This window comes from Furipterus horrens, unplaced genomic scaffold (assembly GCF_987537825.1).
Source record: "Furipterus horrens unplaced genomic scaffold, mFurHor1.1.pri manual_scaffold_5, whole genome shotgun sequence".
In the NCBI taxonomy this organism is placed as follows: Eukaryota; Metazoa; Chordata; class Mammalia; order Chiroptera; family Furipteridae; genus Furipterus; species Furipterus horrens.
Window position 1 is genome coordinate 34,297,675 of NW_028327175.1, and position 19,161 is coordinate 34,316,835.

The window sequence follows — 19,161 nt, forward strand, 5'->3', positions numbered from 1 at the left end:
ACGTCACAGCCTCGCCCCAGACGCGAGCGTGTATGTGTGCGTGAGCGCGCACGGCGGCTAGACTACGCTTCCCGAGACCTGCACGGTGCGTCCACTTCCGGAGAGTGGTGGAAGACCCGGAAGCTGCCGACGCGCCGGCGAATCCTGCCGCGACAGGTAGGCGACGGCGGCAGCAGCGGTGGTGGCAAGAGTATGCAGGGCTGCTGGCCGCCAGCGGCGACCGGCGCGTTAGTTCCCCGGCGGCGGCGGTGGCGCGTAGCGGCTCTACGGTGAGCGGCAGCGGCAGGAATTTCCGACAGGGCTCCGGACAGGAGGTTCGCAGGGCCAGCGGCAGCGAGACGGACCAGAGCGGGTGGGCACCCCGCTCTGGCCGGGGGTGGCGGCGCCATGTGGAGCGGCCGCAGCTCCTTCACCAGCCTGGTGGTGGGCGTGTTTGTGGTGTATGTGGTGCACACCTGCTGGGTCATGTACGGCATAGTCTACACCCGCCCGTGTGCCAGCGATGGTAACTGCATCCAGCCCTACCTGGCGCGGAAGCCCAAGCTACAGGTGAGCTCCCGGGGTGGGTGTGGAGGGTGTCCCCGCGACCGAACGGGGCCGGGGGCTATTCTCACCTGAGCCAGGCCAGGGCTGGGCTAGGGACTCTGGTAGTCTGATCCCTGACTTCCCTACACCCAAAGCCTAAAGACCCTGCCTGCATGGTGGCTGCAGGCAGGATCCAGACACTGCCCCCTGGAATCCCGTTACAGGGTACCCAGAGTCAGTTGTGCTCCTTCTCTGTTGATCCAGTCAGCTACACATTTTAGCAAGTTGGTTTTTTTGCACCAGACATCAGATACAGCCGTTTTTTCTTAGGTTGGAGTTGTGTCCCTTTGTGAGTTAAAAAGGAAACCTTTTCCCATCCTGTAGCACCAGATAGCTCATCCTCTCTGTAGCTGTCTGATGTGTGTATTTTGTGGCAGGGGCATTGCCAGGCTAATTTTCTTGACATCGTTTTCAGCTGAGTGTCTATACCACCACACGGTCCAACATTGGTGCTGAGAACAACGTGGATCTTGTCTTGAACGTGGAAGACTTTGACGTGGAGTCCAAATTTGAAAGGTGTGGTTATGGGGACAAAGTGCCAGTGATAGGGTTAACGTCTTCAAATGTTTAGATTGCTTAAAAGTTAGCACTCTGTATGTAACCAAGAGTTACCTTAGAGAAGCAGTTATTACCTACTGTCTTGTGAATGGTAGAACACTTTAATGGAAGACTGTGTGTGATATATAAACAGTCAAACTTTTCTTTTACTTGAAAGTGTAGGTAAGTTTGTCATTCAGGAAGCAGCTGACACCAGCATCAAATGGCTTTGGGGTGTGCAGCAGCCATGGGGATTTTTCAGAGGAGTGACTGTTACAGTCAGAAAGATAGGTGGCTTGTCTCTTCCTAGCTAAAGGTGTTTCATTTTTAACTCTGGCTCTAGTGACTTGAGATTTCAACAAGTGTAACTTAAAAAATGATGTGCTTGTCAAGAGTCTATCTTTTCTTCTACATTGTCTGGGAGGTATCAGATAGAATGAAGGGAACATGTTCTGGAATGAAGCGGGCAGTAGCTAACCCCCACAGTGTGTATGTCCCCTGCCTGCTGCACTGCCTCTGCAGCTCTCTGATGGGACAGGCTGGCTAGAAGACGTGCGCACTTGGGGTTAGCCACTGCCGTCTTTGAGTGCCGGGAAATGGAGGCTTTTCGGCTTTCAGGCATAGCTGCCCAAGCGTTTAGAAAATGTACCATAAACCCCTGTACCAAGGACTCTCAGTCATAGACAGGTGGGTTACATTTTTAGTACTTATAAACTAAAATTAGTTGGTGTGAAACAGCATAATTTATAAAGATATTTGAGTAGTCTCTGTTGTGTGTATATACACAAAGTGTAAATATACCTGTTTGAAACAGTAATTTGTCTTGTTTTAGGACAGTTAATGTTTCTGTACCAAAGAAAACAAGAAATAACGGGACGCTATATGCCTATATCTTCCTTCATCATGCTGGCATTCTGCCATGGCATGATGGGAAGCAGGTGCATCTGGTGAGCCCTCTGACCACATACATGGTCCCCAAACCGGAAGAAGTCAATCTGCTCACTGGGGAATCTGCTACACAGGTGAGAGTCTCCATCAGATTATCAGCCAAACAGAAGCTGTATTCTCACTCGTGGAAGTCACACCTCTGTGTCCTTGCACATGCAGATTAGATCTAGGACTGAGTGACTTGCAGAGTAAAGTCATGGGATATTTTTGGCAAACATGTCTGTTTTTCAGCTCAGTAATTTCCCATGGTTTTCAGGTAAATTTTATGTCAAATTGGTGACATGCATTTTAACCCGATGACATTTTTTTAATCCAGATTTTTTTCTCAGGAAGGGTGGGTGCAGGGTGCCCCTTTCTGTGGAGCTCAGCTGCAGTCATTACTTAGAGTTGGGAGACTTACTGCACTATGTGTAGGATGAACAGCTCATCAATATTTATTCTAAGCATATAATTCAAAATTATTAAAAAGGCATATGTACAGGTTATATTTTATACATCCGTAGAAAACTATAGGTACCAGGAAACATTTTGTTAATGATTCCATTAACAAAGTCTTGGATAAAGGAATTCTAGTGTTTGGGACTGTGTTGAATGGAAGGTGAGATCATTTATAAACAAGAAAGATGGCAGCTTTTCAGAAAGTTTCTGTGATGCTGCTTCCTGCACAGGGACAGGGCTGTCCATGGTTTGGGGCATGTTTTGGAAACCCTGCCAGCCTGTTCTGACCTCTTGCAGTTTGCACTCCCTGCTGTGTGTCCTTGAGAGACTCCTCACCTCCCTTTTCTCAGGACAGTATGGCCTGCTTCATGGGGCCTTCCTGGGGAATCAAGGAGGTGGTAGGTGTAAAGAGTTAATAAAGGGGTCTTTGGAACATACAAATGCCAAATGTTAGTTGTTACTATTATTTGAGAAATTGTTACATCTAAACTATATCTTTAGGTAGGGGGTAAATGAAATGGCACTGTTTCCTAGAATTTATCAGATCTGAAATAAAGATTTTCTTGCCAATCAGTTTCTTTCTGAATTTGGTTAATTGGAATGGATGCCTAGTCACTGGCACAGCTCCTTCCAGACAATCTGACATCCCTAGTTGAGAAGCAGCCTCCTTTTCAGTCCCCGTTGCACACGTAGGCCCGTTAGCTCCAGCTTTTCTACACTTGGAGTTGTCTTGGGGACCCTCCTCAGGATCCCCGAGAAGTGGGCCTGCTTAGGTGGAAGACCCAAAACAGGAGTCAGTGAGATCCAGGGCCAGATGTTGCTTCTGTGGAGAAAAGGAAGTGAGGAGTGTAGGAGTCTGGGGAACTGGCAGTCGTGGCCTCAACGCCTGTTGTGTGATCTTGGCATGCAGGTTGTTCCCAGGTGAAGGTGCCAACCACCCTGCTGCCCCACACATTTTAGGTCTGGTTTCCCACCCAGCATTGGCCTCTTTTCCTGCTAAGTCATTCCTTTTCATTTAGCAGAAGATTGAAGCTGAGAAGAAGCCAGTGAGTGCCCTGGATGAGCCTGTTTCTCACTGGAGACCAAGACTGACACTAAATGTGATGGTGGACGACTTTGTCTTTGACGGGTCCTCCCTGCCTGCTGATGTGCATCGATACATGAAGATGTAAGTGCGCTGGTCTGACCAGTGACTGTAGGATGCGCTTACTTGCCTGGCTTTTAGCATCACCCATTTGCCCTGATTTGACAGCAGAGTGGGTGGCCCCAGTGATGTGGGTATGGAGGAAGCCCCTTGGGATAGTGGCCCACCAAGATCCAAAAATGGATTGGTCACATCGGAATCTTTGAGCCATCCCTGGGACTAGAGGCCCAGAGAGGCCTGAGGTGCTGCCTGGGCACCCTCAAACCTTGTCCCTTTTCTCTGGGCAGTCTTGCTGACCGAGATTGCCACCAGAGCATTGGGTTGAATGAAACTGGAAGGGAGTCAACTCGCCATTTGTACTTAGCAAAGGTTTCCCATGGAAAGGAAGTAGGAGCACTGATGAAACCCTGTCACTTGAGTATTCTCCATTGTTAGGGAGCACTATGGCCAGTTTTAACATGATTAATTTGCATGTATTTAAAATTAACCTTTAGATCACGTCACTATTAGTTACCGTCGTTAGTTAAACATAACTATTAACTTAGATTGACCAGCTTAGACTAGTGTGTGTCTCCAGGTTTTGGGATGCCCATGTTAGGTTAAGACCTATTAGGTATCACAGTACTGACTAGTGGCGACAATAATTGCACTTCACTTGTCAGTAGTAGCTGTGGTATTGTCAGGAGGGATTTTCCTTTTATAAATTTAAATCTTATTTTTGAATACGTTTACAGTTAAAAATATGAAAGGTATACAAAGTGTCCCTCAGTAAAAGACCCCTCATTCCTGTCTGGCCCCTTACCCCTCCCACCAGGCATGAAAAGTAAATGGGTTTTTATTTTTGTACTTATTGCCTCACTGGACCACTTAATGTCAGTACACAGATGGGTCCCTTGCTCTTTTTTTTATGCTCTGTATGATGTTCCACAGTGTGGCTGGGTCCCTGTTTATTTACCCACCGCCTCCTATTGTCACTGTGGCAGAGACAAACGTAGCTTGTAAGACCCCTCTGCTTCCTTTGGGAAGGCGTGACCTAGGACTGTTGTGATCAGAAGCAACTTAGATGCCAGGTGGGATTCTCATGTAAATGCAGTGTCTGGGGCTATAATCAGTTCATCTAAGGTGACAAAACTTCACAGTGACTTTGAAAACTGTACTTCACCCCCAGGATCCAACTTGGGAAGACCGTGCACTACCTCCCCATCCTGTTCATCGACCAGCTCAGCAATCGGGTAAAGGACCTTATGGTAAGCATCGCTCCCTTCTGGCCTGAGGTGGCCTGGAGTGTGGCTGCTTCCGCGGCCGTGCAGTGATGGCTCATGTGTGTTTCTCACTTGGCATGGGAGTACTCTGGTTTGCTGCTGGCCAGCAGTGGGGTCCTTCCAAACCGCCCCCTCCTCCAGCCCCTGTGCCTTCTCTGGTGAAGGACTCTGAAGTTCTTCATTAAATGTTTGGACAGCAAGCGCACAGAGCTTGTGGAAGGGCTGCCTGTCAGTTGAAGCAGCTTGTGAATGTTATTCCATTGAATCCTAGGTTTCTGCCATGAAGGTGCAGACTAATTCAGAAAGTGTCCTGAGCAAACTCCTCCTCTAGGACTGGCCCTGCATGTCACCGCCCACCCTAGAGCCCATGTTCCCCGGGCAACCGAAGGGCCCGGGCAGAGTTGTGCAAGTGGATAGGAGCTTCGGTGCCCCTGGCATCATGGGGCAGCCACAGCACCCGCTCTCCCAGGGTAGATTGGAGGGTAACTGAACTATGGCCAGCCTTTGGCCAGTAACGACAATAACAATAGTTACCATTTAATTGACTGCATGCCAGGCATTTTGCTGAACCTTTTGCAGACATTTAGAGGTCTTGGTCTTGTGGAGGCAAATCACTATGGTCCTTGTTTCACAGGGGGCTTATTTCAGGTCACAGGTGACCTCAGGTTGAGGGCACCTCTGAGCAGGGCTGGGTGAACCACGCTTTGTTGCTGCTTCAGAGAGCCAATGTGGTTCTACGTGGCCAGCATGCTGGGGTGGGTAGTCATGGTCCCTTCTTGGCATTTACTAGTATGTGCTGTGGTACTGTATACAGAAAAAAACCTCCGCTGCCTTGCGGCATACCTCTTCAGGGGAAAGGCTAAGGGAGTAAACCCCGACAGAAAATCCGGAGCCGGAGTCCCTAAGGCGGTTTGACGTTGTAGTCAACACCGGCAACTCCTGCGGCGCACCTGAAGCCAAGCTGTATTGACTCCGTCTTTCCCTTGGACCCTTCAGCTGCGAAGAGAGGGGGGGTCTGCTGCATGGGCAACAGCAGACCCTCCATATTACCCTGCCCAGGCTCTGTAGCTTCAGCGTCATCGCAAGATGTCGATTCAACACGGGAGGAGACAGATACCATGTCACTCCCGAGTCGGACTGCACAGCCATTCTCGGCGGTGCAGGTAGACTCTTAAGAAGCTACACCATCGTCTCTCGAGACGGACGGCTGCCGACGACGACTGTATACAGACCTCAGCGATGCCAAGTTTGGCAGATCCACACCGGACAGTGCTTTGTAGCCCTGGGGGCTGCCATGGTCATCTTGGGTAAACACTTGGGAAGCAGTTAGGAGAGACAAGTCTGTGGCTGAGCCACAGGAGGATCTGGGCAGCATCCACAGAGCACCTGTGTTATTCTGGTTGCCACGTGGTTTGGTAAAAGATCTAGTGTTCAAGAGTGCCAATAGGCAGCTAGCTTTTCCCCAGGTTACCTACTGCCACCGATGGTTTGTCTCACTCAGAGTAACTTTTCAGTGCTATGTTTGTAGAACAAAAAGCCCACTGGGGTGATGGAGTGCTCCCCACAATGGGAGCCTAGACAGAGGCACCCTTGTGGGGAGGGCCTGTCCTGCTGCCTGCCTGGCCTGAGGCTGGTGCACTGCACAGGTGGCCCAAAGCTCGGGACTGGAGTCTGGTTGATCATGGCACGTCTGGTAGCTGGGCTCACAGTGTGACACTAGTGGGTATGCCCAGGACCCTCAGGGACATGGGGGGGTGTCACTGCCCCATGTTCTTGGGGGGTGCGTTCTTCCAAGGACCTGACCATTGCGGCCAGCTGTGCTGCCAGACTCTGGGACCACGCTTTCCTTTCTGAGGCAATCTCCAGCCCCCCGTTCTGTGCATCCTCTTGAGCCCAGCCTGAATACTGCCCCTTCCTGGAGCTCTCCACCAGCCCCAGATGGAATAACTGCCACTGCACTGCACTTCAGGACACTCGGCCTGTGGGTGTGAGCAGAGCCGCTTCGTCTGTAGCCCTTCCAGGAGAGGGGCCTGTGTTTGGCTCAGTGGCACATGTGTCCCTAGTCCCTAGCATGTGGTGGTGGTGCCGTTCATCCTGAGAAGGATGAGCAGTGCAGGGTTCCCTCAGGAAGAGCTGTGTGCATTGTGTGGAGTAGGAGCCCTGCCCAGTTCTGAGAGGACAGCACGTGGGTGCTAAAGCCTCAGAGGAGGAATGAAGGGAAGCTCAGCCTCAGGTGTCACCATAATGCCCAGGATGTAGAAGTGTCTAGAGTCCACCAGCCACATGGCCCTGGGTCTGAAGTCTTGGCCTCTGCTGTGCCAGGCTGTAGTGGGTGTGGAACTTAGATACAGAGGTGCAGTGTCCAGGTGTAGGGTGCAGCCCAGGGTGCACAATGGACCAACCAAGGCAGAGGATGTGGGCTAGCAGCTGGCTTCGCCCTGACTGACAGGTTCTGACCGTGCTGTGTCTCTGTCAGGTCATCAACCGCTCCACCACTGAGCTGCCCCTCACTGTGTCCTATGACAAGATCTCGCTGGGGAAGCTCCGCTTCTGGATCCACATGCAGGACGCAGTGTACTCCCTGCAGCAGTTCGGTGAGGCCATACATGCTGTTCCGGACCCGTGGACAGCAGTGTCCTGTAGTTGCACGTCCAGATAGTTTGCCCAAACTCCTTAGCCTTTGAACCTGTGGTACAGATTCATTCACGTAATTTTAATCAGAGGGTCACTCCTATCCTGTTTCCAGTTCCTGTTTTTGAAAAGCCCTTGCTGATTACCTGTAAGTTTGCTTTATTCAGAACATAGTATTTGAGATGCTACAGTTTTGCTCAGGTGAACTCTTACTATCAACAGCCTTCAGAAACCTTTGTAATGTTAAGTAAGGTTGACATTGCCTGTTTTGCTTTTTTTTTTTTCTTTTCAGGGTTTTCAGAGAAAGATGCTGATGAAGTTAAAGGAATTTTTGTTGATACCAACTTGTACTTCTTAGCATTGACCTTCTTTGTCGCAGCATTTCACGTGAGTAGGTCATCAAGTCCTTGTGGTTATGGCAGTGGCAGGCATGGGCAGCTCCAAGGATGCCAGCCCTCCTTAGCTGGAAGCCCCTCGGTTCCTAACACACCTGAGGCTCCACGGGCTGTCATTCTAGAGCCTTTCTGCCAGCTCAGAAGAGAGTGTCTGGACCTTGGGGTGCTGGCCACCTTAAGGACTTGGGACTTTTGACTGATTTTGGAGACTGTTTTGAAAAGAATTCCAAAATCACTGAGGTGAATTAATAACTGTAGAATAAGAATTTCACTATATAAGTCCTAGTATGGCGATCATGGCATTAAACACTAGTCCTCCAGGGGCCCCTGTTTGAATATGGGGTGTCCAGGCTGGTGTAGGAAAGCTGTCACCATGTGGTGGCAGTGCTGGACTCAGGTCCAGGTGGGAAGGTGAGAAGACACAGGCCAGGGGAGCTGAGCTGTATCCAGTTCTGCATGCCTGGGACTCAGCTGCCAGTCCAGCTAAAACCTTCCAAAACTGTTGAAAAATAGCATTTTTTATCCAAAGGTCACATTAGAATGAGTCTCAGGCAGACACGCCACACACTGTTGCTGTGAGAGGGGAGGGGAACATCCACGTGGCCTGTGGCCTCCCTGCTACTACAGCAGCGACGCCAGTTGTAGTGACCCCACGGTGAGCACCAGGAGCAGTACATGGGACACATGGGGTCCACCTTCTGTGTCCAGTGTCCACCTGCACGCTCACACGGGAGACAGATGCACCCTGCTGTCTCTCCTTTTCAGCTCCTGTTTGATTTCCTGGCGTTTAAAAATGACATCAGTTTCTGGAAGAAAAAGAAGAGCATGGTTGGGATGTCCACCAAAGCAGGTAGATGCCCTTGGGATTTTTGACCCATTCCCAGAGTGTCTGCTGCTGTTGATAAAGATGGGTTATAGTGTTCATTCTGAAACCTGAAGTTATAATTGTCTGTGACAAATGCTTGCTGCAGACCCCATCCCCTGTTCCTGTTCAGGGGGCCTCTAGGTCCTGAATGGTAATAACTGGGAGGGAGCCGTCTCCACAGTCTTGGTGAGTATCGTGTAAGCCTGTGTCCACAGGGGCCACAGAGGCCACGTGGCCAGGGCCCGCCTCAGTGACTGCACGATGCTGGTTCTTAGCACCCACCTGTGTCAGTTAGCCAGGCGAGTGTCTCCCGTGGAAATGACACGCCCCAGTGGGCAGTCTTGGGTGCTCCACCACCCATGTCATTCATGTCTTAGAATCTTCTTTCCTGCCCTCTGGTTTCCTCAGAGAGGATGCCCCTCCCCTACTGAGTCCCCCTTCCAGCCTTTTCAGGGGAGGGGAGAGGGGCCCACGAGGCTGTGCCCATGGAAGGCAGTGGGTGTCTTACCCCCAGGACTTGCGCTCCTGGTGAACACCATGCAGAGTTGGCTGTGCTGCTGCCCAGAGAGGCACCTAAGGCAGCAGGACATTTTTGGTCAGCTGAAGTGCTTTCTAAAGTACAACCTTAAAAAAAGAGTGCAGTTTTTAAAAGATGTGTTTATCACAGAATTGGTATAAAAACAGGAAAGTGACTTGACTATGGGAAAGCAAATCATAATGCCAGTCAAGAACCCATTTTCTCTGTATTTGCTGTGTGTTTATGTGTTTGCAAGTGAAACTTAAACATGTTACGTCACTGAGGTTGCCTTCTGCTGGGTTTTGGAACCTTTTTAATCATTTTAAACCATTTTCCTTAGTGCATGTGACCCACTGTTCACTGTTAATGGACAAAGGGGGAGAAATATCAGTGGTCCACGCACGCGCGCGCGCATGTGTGTGTGTGTGTGTGTGTGTGTGTCAGGAGTGGAGGCAGGAGTTTGCATGTGTAGGCTCTCCATGGAGGTGCGTGTGTGGGCCATATACATACAAGAGTGTGTAAATAGGGCAGGGTGAGCATGTGGGCTGTACGTATATGCAGGTATGTGTGAGCGGGATGGGGTGAGTATGGGTTTTACATGAGCAGGTGTGTATGAGCTGGGCAGGTGTGGGGGGCTATACATGTGCACAGGTGTGTGAGCCAGGTGGAGGTGGTGCATGTGTGGGCCTATACACATGCAGGGGTGTGTGAGCCAGGTGGGGGTGCTGCATAAGTACAGGTGAGTGTGAGTGGGATGATGGCCCCCCTCAGCACTCCCCTCTGTCCCCAGTGCTCTGGCGCTGCTTCAGCACTGTGGTCATCTTCCTGTTCCTGCTGGACGAGCAGACAAGCCTGCTGGTGCTGGTCCCAGCGGGTGTCGGAGCCGCCATTGAGGTGAGCTATCATCTGAGTTGCCACATGCTGTGGTCCTTGGGCCCAAGCATTCAGTGCAATCAGAACCTGCCTAACTGCCAAAGAGTAACATGTGGCCACCTCCACAGGCAGGCAAGGGCACAGCTGTTGCGGGTTGTTAACCAAAGAGAGCTCAGAAGGTGCCTTTGGGTGACCCTACAGTTTTTGTTATTAAAAGGCCCCAGCTCATCAAATCTATTGCAGAGTGTATTCTGACATGTTTAAAGTTCCTCGTGGCTCATGCTGTGCTGTGCTGGATGCCGCTGGAAGCAGAAGTATGCGGCATGGTTTCTAGAAGCTTGGTGCCCTGTGGTGGCCCTGCTGGGTGGGGCTCAAGAATGGGAGCCCTGTGGTGCAGGCAGGCTCAGGGCCAGGCCTCAAGAACAAAGGTGGGGCTGGCATACAGAAATAAGGGAAGGAGGTGGCAGCTTGCACATCCTGGCTCTCTGAGTCCCGGCCCTCCTTGCACATGGATGTCAGGTTAGGGACTGTGGCTGTCCATGCTCATGGAGGAAGATCACAGCCCAAAGACCCTTCTAGAGCCACAGCTGCATTGTGTAGACTGCTTGCTAAGGCAGTGATGTCCCTTCCATCTCAGCAAGGCAGTAAGTGGTTCCTTGAGAGACCCAGAAATAGCAGGGCTTGGGCAGAGGCTGGGCCTTCTAGTACCGGGAAGAAGGTGCCATGGTGAATTTAGGGGCAAGCAGGGTGGGATGAGCCAGCTGAGTGCAGATGAGCTGGGGACAGGTCTCAGCCCAGAGGAGGACAGCCAGTCTAAGGGTCAGTTTATTGGTGCTGAGAGGCAATTACAGCATCCACATGGATGGTAAAGCTGCTAGGTTGGCATGGAGGCCATGGGCCAGATCCCCAGGCCTGTGTCAGTAGCTAACCCAGCAGACAGAATGGGGCTGGAGGTGCCTAGTCCACAAGGGTTCGAAGAGTGAGGTTTGGTATCTCCTTGTTCTTAGAATCGATTGTAAATGTTGGTTTCTGATTTCTCCTCAGCTGTGGAAAGTAAAAAAGGCGCTGAAAATGACTATTGTTTGGAGAGGACTCAGGCCCAAGTTTCAGGTAAGTGTTTCTGCTATGCTCTCTGGGGGTTCTGTCTTCCTCCCTCTTGTCTGACCCCGTCTGCTTCCCTTTATACCACCCATCATTCGCGTGCACCAGCTTATGTGCTGGTGCATTTCATAGCTGCACCGATGAGGTGCGGGACCCTGTGAGCAGGCGACTGTCCTCCAGTGACATGAGTGCCCTCATAGCACACAGAGCAACTCCTTTCGCTGACATTGGCTTCTTGATCATAGCTAATTCAGGGTTCATACAGAGATGCCCTCATCACAGACCTAGCAGTATCTGCACTGGCAGGCAAGCCGCCTCCACACTAAGAAGGGACGCTGGTCTGACAGATCCCATGCTCCCACAGCAGTTCAGGCTGGCTTCCCAAGTAGCCACAGCCTGGGGCTTATCCCAGCTACAGCAACGTTCAGGAGCTTCCCACACAGATCAGAGCTGCGGGTTGAGCAGCATTTGAGGTTTACAGGCATGAAGCTCACTGTGCTCTGTGATGGACTTCATTTGAGGGATTTATGACTGTCCCATGCCCAGATCCTAAACAGATCAAGGACAGGAAAATCGGCAGATAGAATGCAGTTTGTTTTCTAATTTAGACCAGCAAACCTTTGTTTACTGAAAAGCAGTGTTAGAGTGTATCTGTACAAAGCAAGTGTATTCACTGAGAAACACCACCAGGGGTAAGAACAGGAAGCAGCCCGGTTAGTGAGACACATGTGGATGGGGCTGCTCCTGCCACACGGACATACACTGTAGCTCCGAGTTCAGGCCAGAGTGGAGCAGAAATGCTGCCTGCTGGTGGAGGGAGATGTGTGGTCATGATGTCCACAGCCCTGACGGAGGGGTCGTGCCTCACACTGAGTGTGGCCAAGTTGAGCACCTGCCGGTCAGCACACAGCCCTGTCACTCCTTCAGTCCTAGCAAAGCTGTGCTTAGACACCTGCCTTGAGTCACTTAGTTAACATGATTGTGTTGAATTTTACAACAGTTTGGCACCTACAGTGAGTCTGAGAGGAAAACCGAGGAGTACGACACTCAGGTGAGTGAGTGTGCCTGTCTGGCAGATGGGTGCCTTACTGTGGTGTTTACCATGGCAAGGCCATCTCCTCGGAGTAATGGCCATGACCCCAAGTGGTTTTCCAGCTTGGAAAGGTGGGGCCAGGAGGCTTCTCCCTATGTCTGGGGCCCTGCAGGTATCCCCTTGTCCATGTCTCCCTGGACATCTCTATTTTTCATAAGCAGATTTGTCCCCTAGGGGTTGGCTGTGGTTGCTGGGATCTCACTGTGGCTGGGCCTGGGCAACCCTGTGGGGAGGCCCATGTGCTGAGCCTGCTGTAGAGCAGCAGTTTGCAGTGTGACCATACAGCCTGTTCTCTGTAGAGATGGGTGTATTTATTGGCTGATGAACACCAGCCTGCATTTCAACTCACTGGGCTACGATAAAGTCCAAATCAGAATAAATACAAGGATACAGCTGCGCTGACTTGGACAGCAGTCTTGACATAATCCTAAGAGAGTTTTTCAGGTTTTTGTTCACGTTTACTCACTGATCTGTTGTAGGCTAGTTTGTTTTGGGTGAGCCAATACATTATTATCAACATCACAGTCCATATCAGTTGGGTTGTGGGTGCTGTGAGTTCTGTGGGTTTGATAAATGGTGTGTTCTCCATTACAACATCACACACGTCACACAGCTGCCCACATGTTGTCGGTTTCTTACCCTGTTTGTTTATTTTCCACCTTGGTGAGTTAGTTGCACAAAGTGTACGTTTACAGAGGTTTGAGGATTGGGCACTAACAGGAGGTATTCTGGTCCTTGCAGGCCATGAAGTACCTGTCCTACCTGCTCTACCCTCTGTGCATCGCAGGTGCCATCTACTCACTGCTGAACATCAAGTATAAGAGGTACGGGCATCACCAGAACCCCTCCACCCCCCACCGCCACACTGTCACCTGGAGAGCCCAGTTCATTACCAATAGCCATGTCCCTTCAGCCTCCAGCCACGTCTGCCCACCACTGCACTGCTACCACCGGGTCGGTTCTGTGGCTCTGTCTCCCCTTCAGTGTGGAAAGCATGGGTTCAGAAATGCTTGTGGGAGAAGCCTCAGAGTTGAAGACATAGCTGAAGTGGGGGTATCCCCTTGCCCCATTTTTTGGATCAGCAGGTGCACAGAGGTCAGCACCCACAGTACTGGTGTCTGGGGTGAAGTTGGATGCATTTGACAAGGGGAAGTCTGGTACGGTGTGTGGCTGCTGTGTTCGGGGCTGCAGGGGCTGGGGAGAGGACGGGGTGATGACGCAGCCCTGAGAGCTAGGGTTTTTCCATCTGACTGGCAGTTCTAAAGGACAGTGTCTGTCAGTGCAGAGTCTCCCACCCCTGTGGCAAGCCCAGTCTCCCAGGAAGCAGTTGGCATGTTGGTCTACCCTAACCAGGCGCCCTGCAGCACCTGGAATCTCACCAGGGCTCCAGGCCTCCAGCGTGCAGATGCCAGACCTCTTTGGGCTTCTGGGAGAGCTTGGGTGTTTACAGAGGGCTCCCACAAAAGATCATGGTTATCAGTTTAACAGACACGGATGATGGAGGTCGGGCCTTCCACAGTGACAGCTCTCTTCCTTTTCAGTTGGTATTCCTGGTTAATCAACAGCTTTGTCCATGGTGAGTTGTATATTTTTCTCTTCTAGTTGCAGCATTTACAGCAGGTACCCTCTCATTGCTCCTGTGACATGAGGTTACCTTGTAAGGTCTTCTGCCCTATCCTATGCTCTCAGCTGGGCCCCAGGATACCCAGTTTGCCTGTGAGAGTCCCGTGCAAGCTTCTCAAGACTAGAGCCCTGAGCAGTCTGTTTTCTTCTCATGGAAACATTCTGTGCCATCAGTGAACAACACTGTGCTTACACTTGATTCCTTAGGGCAAACTAAAGCAGCAACCCTTGAGCATGGAGCTCCACATGGGGCCTGCCAGCCCTGGGCTGGCTCTGACCACGGTACTGGGTCTCCATAGACAGTTAAGGGCACAAAGCACATGGGATGGGCTCCTGGAATGCCATGTTCACTGGTGTGGTTCTCCAACCTGTCAGCAGCCACCAGAGGGGACTATGTGGAACGGGAACCCTGTCCTCACAGCCCCAGGCCTCACTTGGCCCTCTGCATGCAAGACTTGCAATGATTGAGGAAAAGGAAGTGGCTCTCTGAAGTCACTCCAGCAGCCAGAAAGCCATGGGCTGCGAAGTCCAGCTCTGGGCTGTCATGGAGTCATAGCCAGTGCATGCTCTTCAGCCATGTCTTGTCTCCCCAGGGGTGTATGGCTTCGGCTTCCTCTTCATGCTGCCTCAGCTCTTCGTGAACTACAAGGTAAGACAGAGCCCCAGCCAAACGGTCACCGCATGCTCTGTGTAGCCTACCCCTGACCTGCATGTGTCTCCTCATCCCCAGATGAAGTCGGTGGCGCACCTGCCCTGGAAGGCCTTCACATACAAGGTCAGTGCTTCACGCATTCAGGGTCACATTCCTGTCACAGTGCTGGGGCATCTGCTTTAAATACAAGAGACATAGCAACGACTATAAAAACAGCAGCTCTGACTCTCATAGCAACAGATGAGGTTCTTTTTTAGCTAAAAGCCATGTTACTTGACAACATGGATCAAAATCGGGCACCCCTGACCCAGTGGCTGGCATCAGGGTGGAGTCCGTTGTCCCGCAGGTCAGTCTGCCCTGAGGGCTGTCTGGGTGCATGGTGGCCAGTCCAGAGCCTCCACCTGCTCATTTTCTGTTTTTATTGTCACTACAAGAGCCTATTGCCCATGGTGTCTCTGCTGTGAAGTGACTTGCTGGCTCAGATTATGAATGTGAACAGGGTTCAGATAGTTGTTAGGGCATCTCCGGGTGAGCCCCGAGGGCCCATTCCTCACCCTGTCTCTCTCTCACCCGGCCCACAGGCATTCAACACCTTCATTGATGACGTCTTCGCCTTTATCATCACTATGCCCACCTCCCATCGCCTGGCCTGTTTCAGGGACGATGTGGTGTTCCTCGTCTACCTGTACCAGCGATGGTGAGTGCGTTTCCTCCGATGTGCACTGCCCAGGTGGAATCCGCAGTTCCTGCTGCTGCACACCTGGTCATCCTGTGGGGACAGATACAATTTACAGTGGCCTTTGTTTGTTCTCCAAGCTAGCATTTTAGTTGCCAGTGGCAGGCCATGGAAGAAATTATTCTGACTGTCCCCTGGTATAGAAGTACTTATTCTGTCTGAATGGCTCAGCCACTGTGGGCTCACATCTCCATGGCTGAATTTGGTGCAGCATAAAGGAGGTCACTGCCCCAGCCCCCATGCTCTGCTCCTAGGAGCTGGGATTGGTCCACTGGGGCAGGCCCTCCCTGGGGGACAGTGTTCCATCCCGGGCATAGGCTTTGGCACACTTGTCCTCTGATAAGCGTCAACTGCAGAGCTCTGGCCTAATCATTTAAAAACATCAACAGGAGGACATGAGGTGAACCCCAAAATTCCTCTCTGCAGTAAACTTTTGACAATTTGATTCTTAGTTGTTGGGACTCAAGGACCTGTGTGTCCTCCCTTCAAAAGCAATAGAGCATCTGTCATGTCGTTGCAGGCTCTACCCTGTGGACAGGAGCAGAGTGAACGAGTTCGGGCAGTCCTACGAGGAGAGGCCCCAGCAGAAACTCCACACACATTAAGCCCTGGCCTGGGCTGTCAGCCGGCCTCTGCACAGCACGTCTTGGATGGTCAGCTGACTGAGTATTTTTGGATGCTTCTGGTGAATTCCTGGATGTTATACCTTCTACATTGCCAAAACCTCCGAATGTTGCTCCTACGTCTCCTGAGTCCCTTCATGTGGTGTTTGAGAGGAACAGGCTTCACTTAGGATGCCACCAGCATGAAGACTTCTGTCTCGGTCACTGAGATGTTGGATGCACATGGTCACCCTTGGCCATTGGTGGCTTTTGGCTCAGGAGCGTCCAGTGTGAGCAGCAGCTGCGCCATCACCGCAGTGTCCCCCCACCCAGCAGACTCCGGAGGCAGGGAGGTGCGGGTTTCCATCTCCAGTTGTCTGTAAGTGGTCCTTACGTGAAATTTCAAATGCCTCTAAATCCATGCTGTATAGACTCTGGGATCAAATGGCTTTTTTCCTTTTTGTTTAAAACTTGACTATTTTAAAGCTTAATGTATGTATGTTTCTATTTTAAAATAAAATAAATTTCTCTGGCTGTAACTCTTTCTTGGCCTTCTACAATGTGGAAAGCCTTTCAGATACTTCAGTTTACCCCATTCCCAGAAATGAACATGTGACACAGGTTTATTTATGTGTTTGTTAAAAGGACATATTTAAAGACCCTCTTCCTAATCTTGGCATCATGAATGTTCTTAAATATTTATGTCTGATATTGAAGACTAAATGACTTAAGTTATTTTACAGTCATGACTAGACAGATTGATGGTGTTTTTGTTATAGAAACACTCTAAGTTAGCATAGAGAGAAATAGAACAGGCGGGGCAGAGAGCAGCCACAGATTTGGGGGTAATGGGGTTAATCATGTGTTTGGTGAAATTGCGCTCTGGAGGATCTGTTTTCAAGGTGTGTGTGTCCAGATGCATAAGCACAGCAGGTAGGTGTCTATGTTCACAGCACAGACATCAGTATCTCAGCCCCATCAGCGCATGGACCAGGCTCAAACTTCAGTCTTCTCACCACTGAGGGTCACTTGGACGCTCTGGCCTCTGCAGAATCTGTGGAAGGGGCCCCTTTTGGGGAGAAGGTGGAGCTGACCGGGAGGCCTGCTTGCAGGTGAGCACATGTTCTTCCCATGCATCACTGTTTGCTGTTGAGCTTATCAAGAACCAGCAAGTTTTAATTAAGGCTTGTGAGCATCATTCGATGATTTGAAAGAACACTGTGGTTTCAAGTTACCCCTTTAGTTTTATCAGAGCACTGAGGCGGGTCCAGGGTCTCTCAGTCAGTCTCTGAGACTCATCACCTGCAAGGAAAGCACTTCTGGTCAGACCACCCATGGGCTGGCCCTGTACACACCCCACAAGTTTTACATAATGTGTTTTCTTTGGGGAAGTGGAGGTTTCTCTGTGAGGGTTCATTACACCTGTGGGCACAGCTCTGAATAAAGGTGCTCTGTGAACAGAATGCCTAGCTAGGCCTGAGGTGTTCTGCTACCCTGGTGCCAACTCAAGACAGGCCATGAAGGCTCTCAGCTCCTGGGCCCAGCTTCCACAACAATGACATCACATGGGACTTTGTTTCAAGCGTAAAACTGGCAGACTTAGAAAGTTCTCTACACATCTTTGCTGCTGTCTCATTTTCATTTTCCATATAAAATTGGTGTTGGGAGGACTATGTTTTTGCTGACAGGTTGTGCAAAGGTTCTCATAGTGCAGGAACCCAATGAGCCTGGCAGCAGAGTGTGGGAAATCCTTGAGGGCTGGCATTTGGGAGTGGTGACACCACGTTCTGCTGGCTGGTTTGTTTCTGAAGTCTCTCGCTTCCAATGGCTCGTCAGTGACTTTTACCAGGTTGCAAATCCCATTACATATGGACAAGTCTTGTGGCTGTTGAAGTCACGTTCTTTTAATAGAAATGTTGAACCAATAGTTCCTTATAAAAAGCTGTAGTCTTATGTGTTAATAAGTTACTCACATGGGCCACTTCAGTGGCTGCTTCCATATATATATATATATACGTGTGTGTGTGCGTGTGTATTTTTTTTTTTAAGTCCTCACCTGAGGATATGTTTATTGACTTCAGAGAAAGAGAGAAACATCCATGTGAAAGAAACATCGATCAGTTGCCTCCCACATGCGCCCCAGCTGAGGACCAAACACAACACCCAGGTATGTGCTCTGACTGGGAATTGAATCCTCAGTCATTAGGTGTACGGGATGACACTCCAACCCAGTGAGCCACTTGGCCAGGGTCTGCCTCCATTTTTTAAGATAAACAAGTTTAAGTCAAATGAGTTTGATATAAGACCTTAAAATCCCTTCTAGCTTCAGGACTGAGCATTTTATTCCAACACTTAGTAGACTGTCTCAGAACCCTTAGAAGCTGTTGATTATTGGGTAAAAATGGAAAACTAGAAAGCAGCCAGAGCCTGGAACCTGACAACAGCTCCTGATTTGAGCCAGTGGGCTCCATACCTGGGCAGGTGGACCCCTCAGCACACACACCCATATCACAGAAGACGTTCTTCAAACTGAACACCTTGACCCTGCCGATATTGCATCCGTGCAGAATACCATACTGAACATTTGGGGCCTAGCTTCTTGGCTCAAAAATCTCTGACCATCATCCATATTGCTGGCTATGGCTCATTTGTTGTGAAGAAACCATTGTTTATCAACTATAGAGAGACATTAAGGTTTTGTCCATTTTGGCTTTTAGAAGTAGTTACCCTGAGCGTTAGCATACATGTCATGTAGGGGACATCACAGTCATTTCTTTTGGGGATGTATTGGGTGTGATAGGAGCGCCGTGGAGAATGTGCTTCAGGTAAGCAGAGCTCACAGCCTCCAGCGCAGCCTTGGTCCCACCTGCATCACGCCCTCAGAGCCCGTGGCAGGTGTCTGTGTGTGTGTGTGTGTGTGTGTGTGTGTGTGTGTGATCTTTTCAGGGTTCTGGACACTAATGGTGTGGAGTACTTTTTCATGTTCTCACTCGTCTGATCTCCCCTTTTAGGAAAGTGCCAGTATTTTCTCTATTTTCTATTTTTCCCCTATCATCATACATTGTGAACATCATTACTTGGTTTGTTTAAAGCTGCCTTAGTCACCTAACGTGAGACAGAGCATTTCCTGTTTTTCTTTATTTTTTTAATTTTTTTGTT

At 50.3% G+C, this 19,161-nt stretch overlaps 1 protein-coding gene across 1 annotated transcript; it reads left to right on the forward strand.

Annotated features, from left to right (window-relative positions):
- The first annotated feature begins 82 nt into the window (after positions 1-82).
- Positions 83-16,541, forward strand: CLPTM1L (CLPTM1 like). Its single transcript, XM_090276250.1, has 17 exons — positions 83-549; positions 1,001-1,101; positions 1,955-2,144; positions 3,528-3,676; positions 4,821-4,899; positions 7,391-7,508; positions 7,838-7,932; positions 8,706-8,790; positions 10,113-10,216; positions 11,240-11,305; positions 12,297-12,347; positions 13,131-13,213; positions 13,931-13,965; positions 14,606-14,661; positions 14,743-14,787; positions 15,246-15,361; positions 15,921-16,541. Exons 1-17 carry the CDS (start codon positions 388-390, stop codon positions 16,003-16,005), a joined length of 1,620 nt encoding a protein of 539 aa, XP_090132376.1. The 5' UTR covers positions 83-387; the 3' UTR covers positions 16,006-16,541.
- Positions 16,542-19,161: the final 2,620 nt, after the last annotated feature.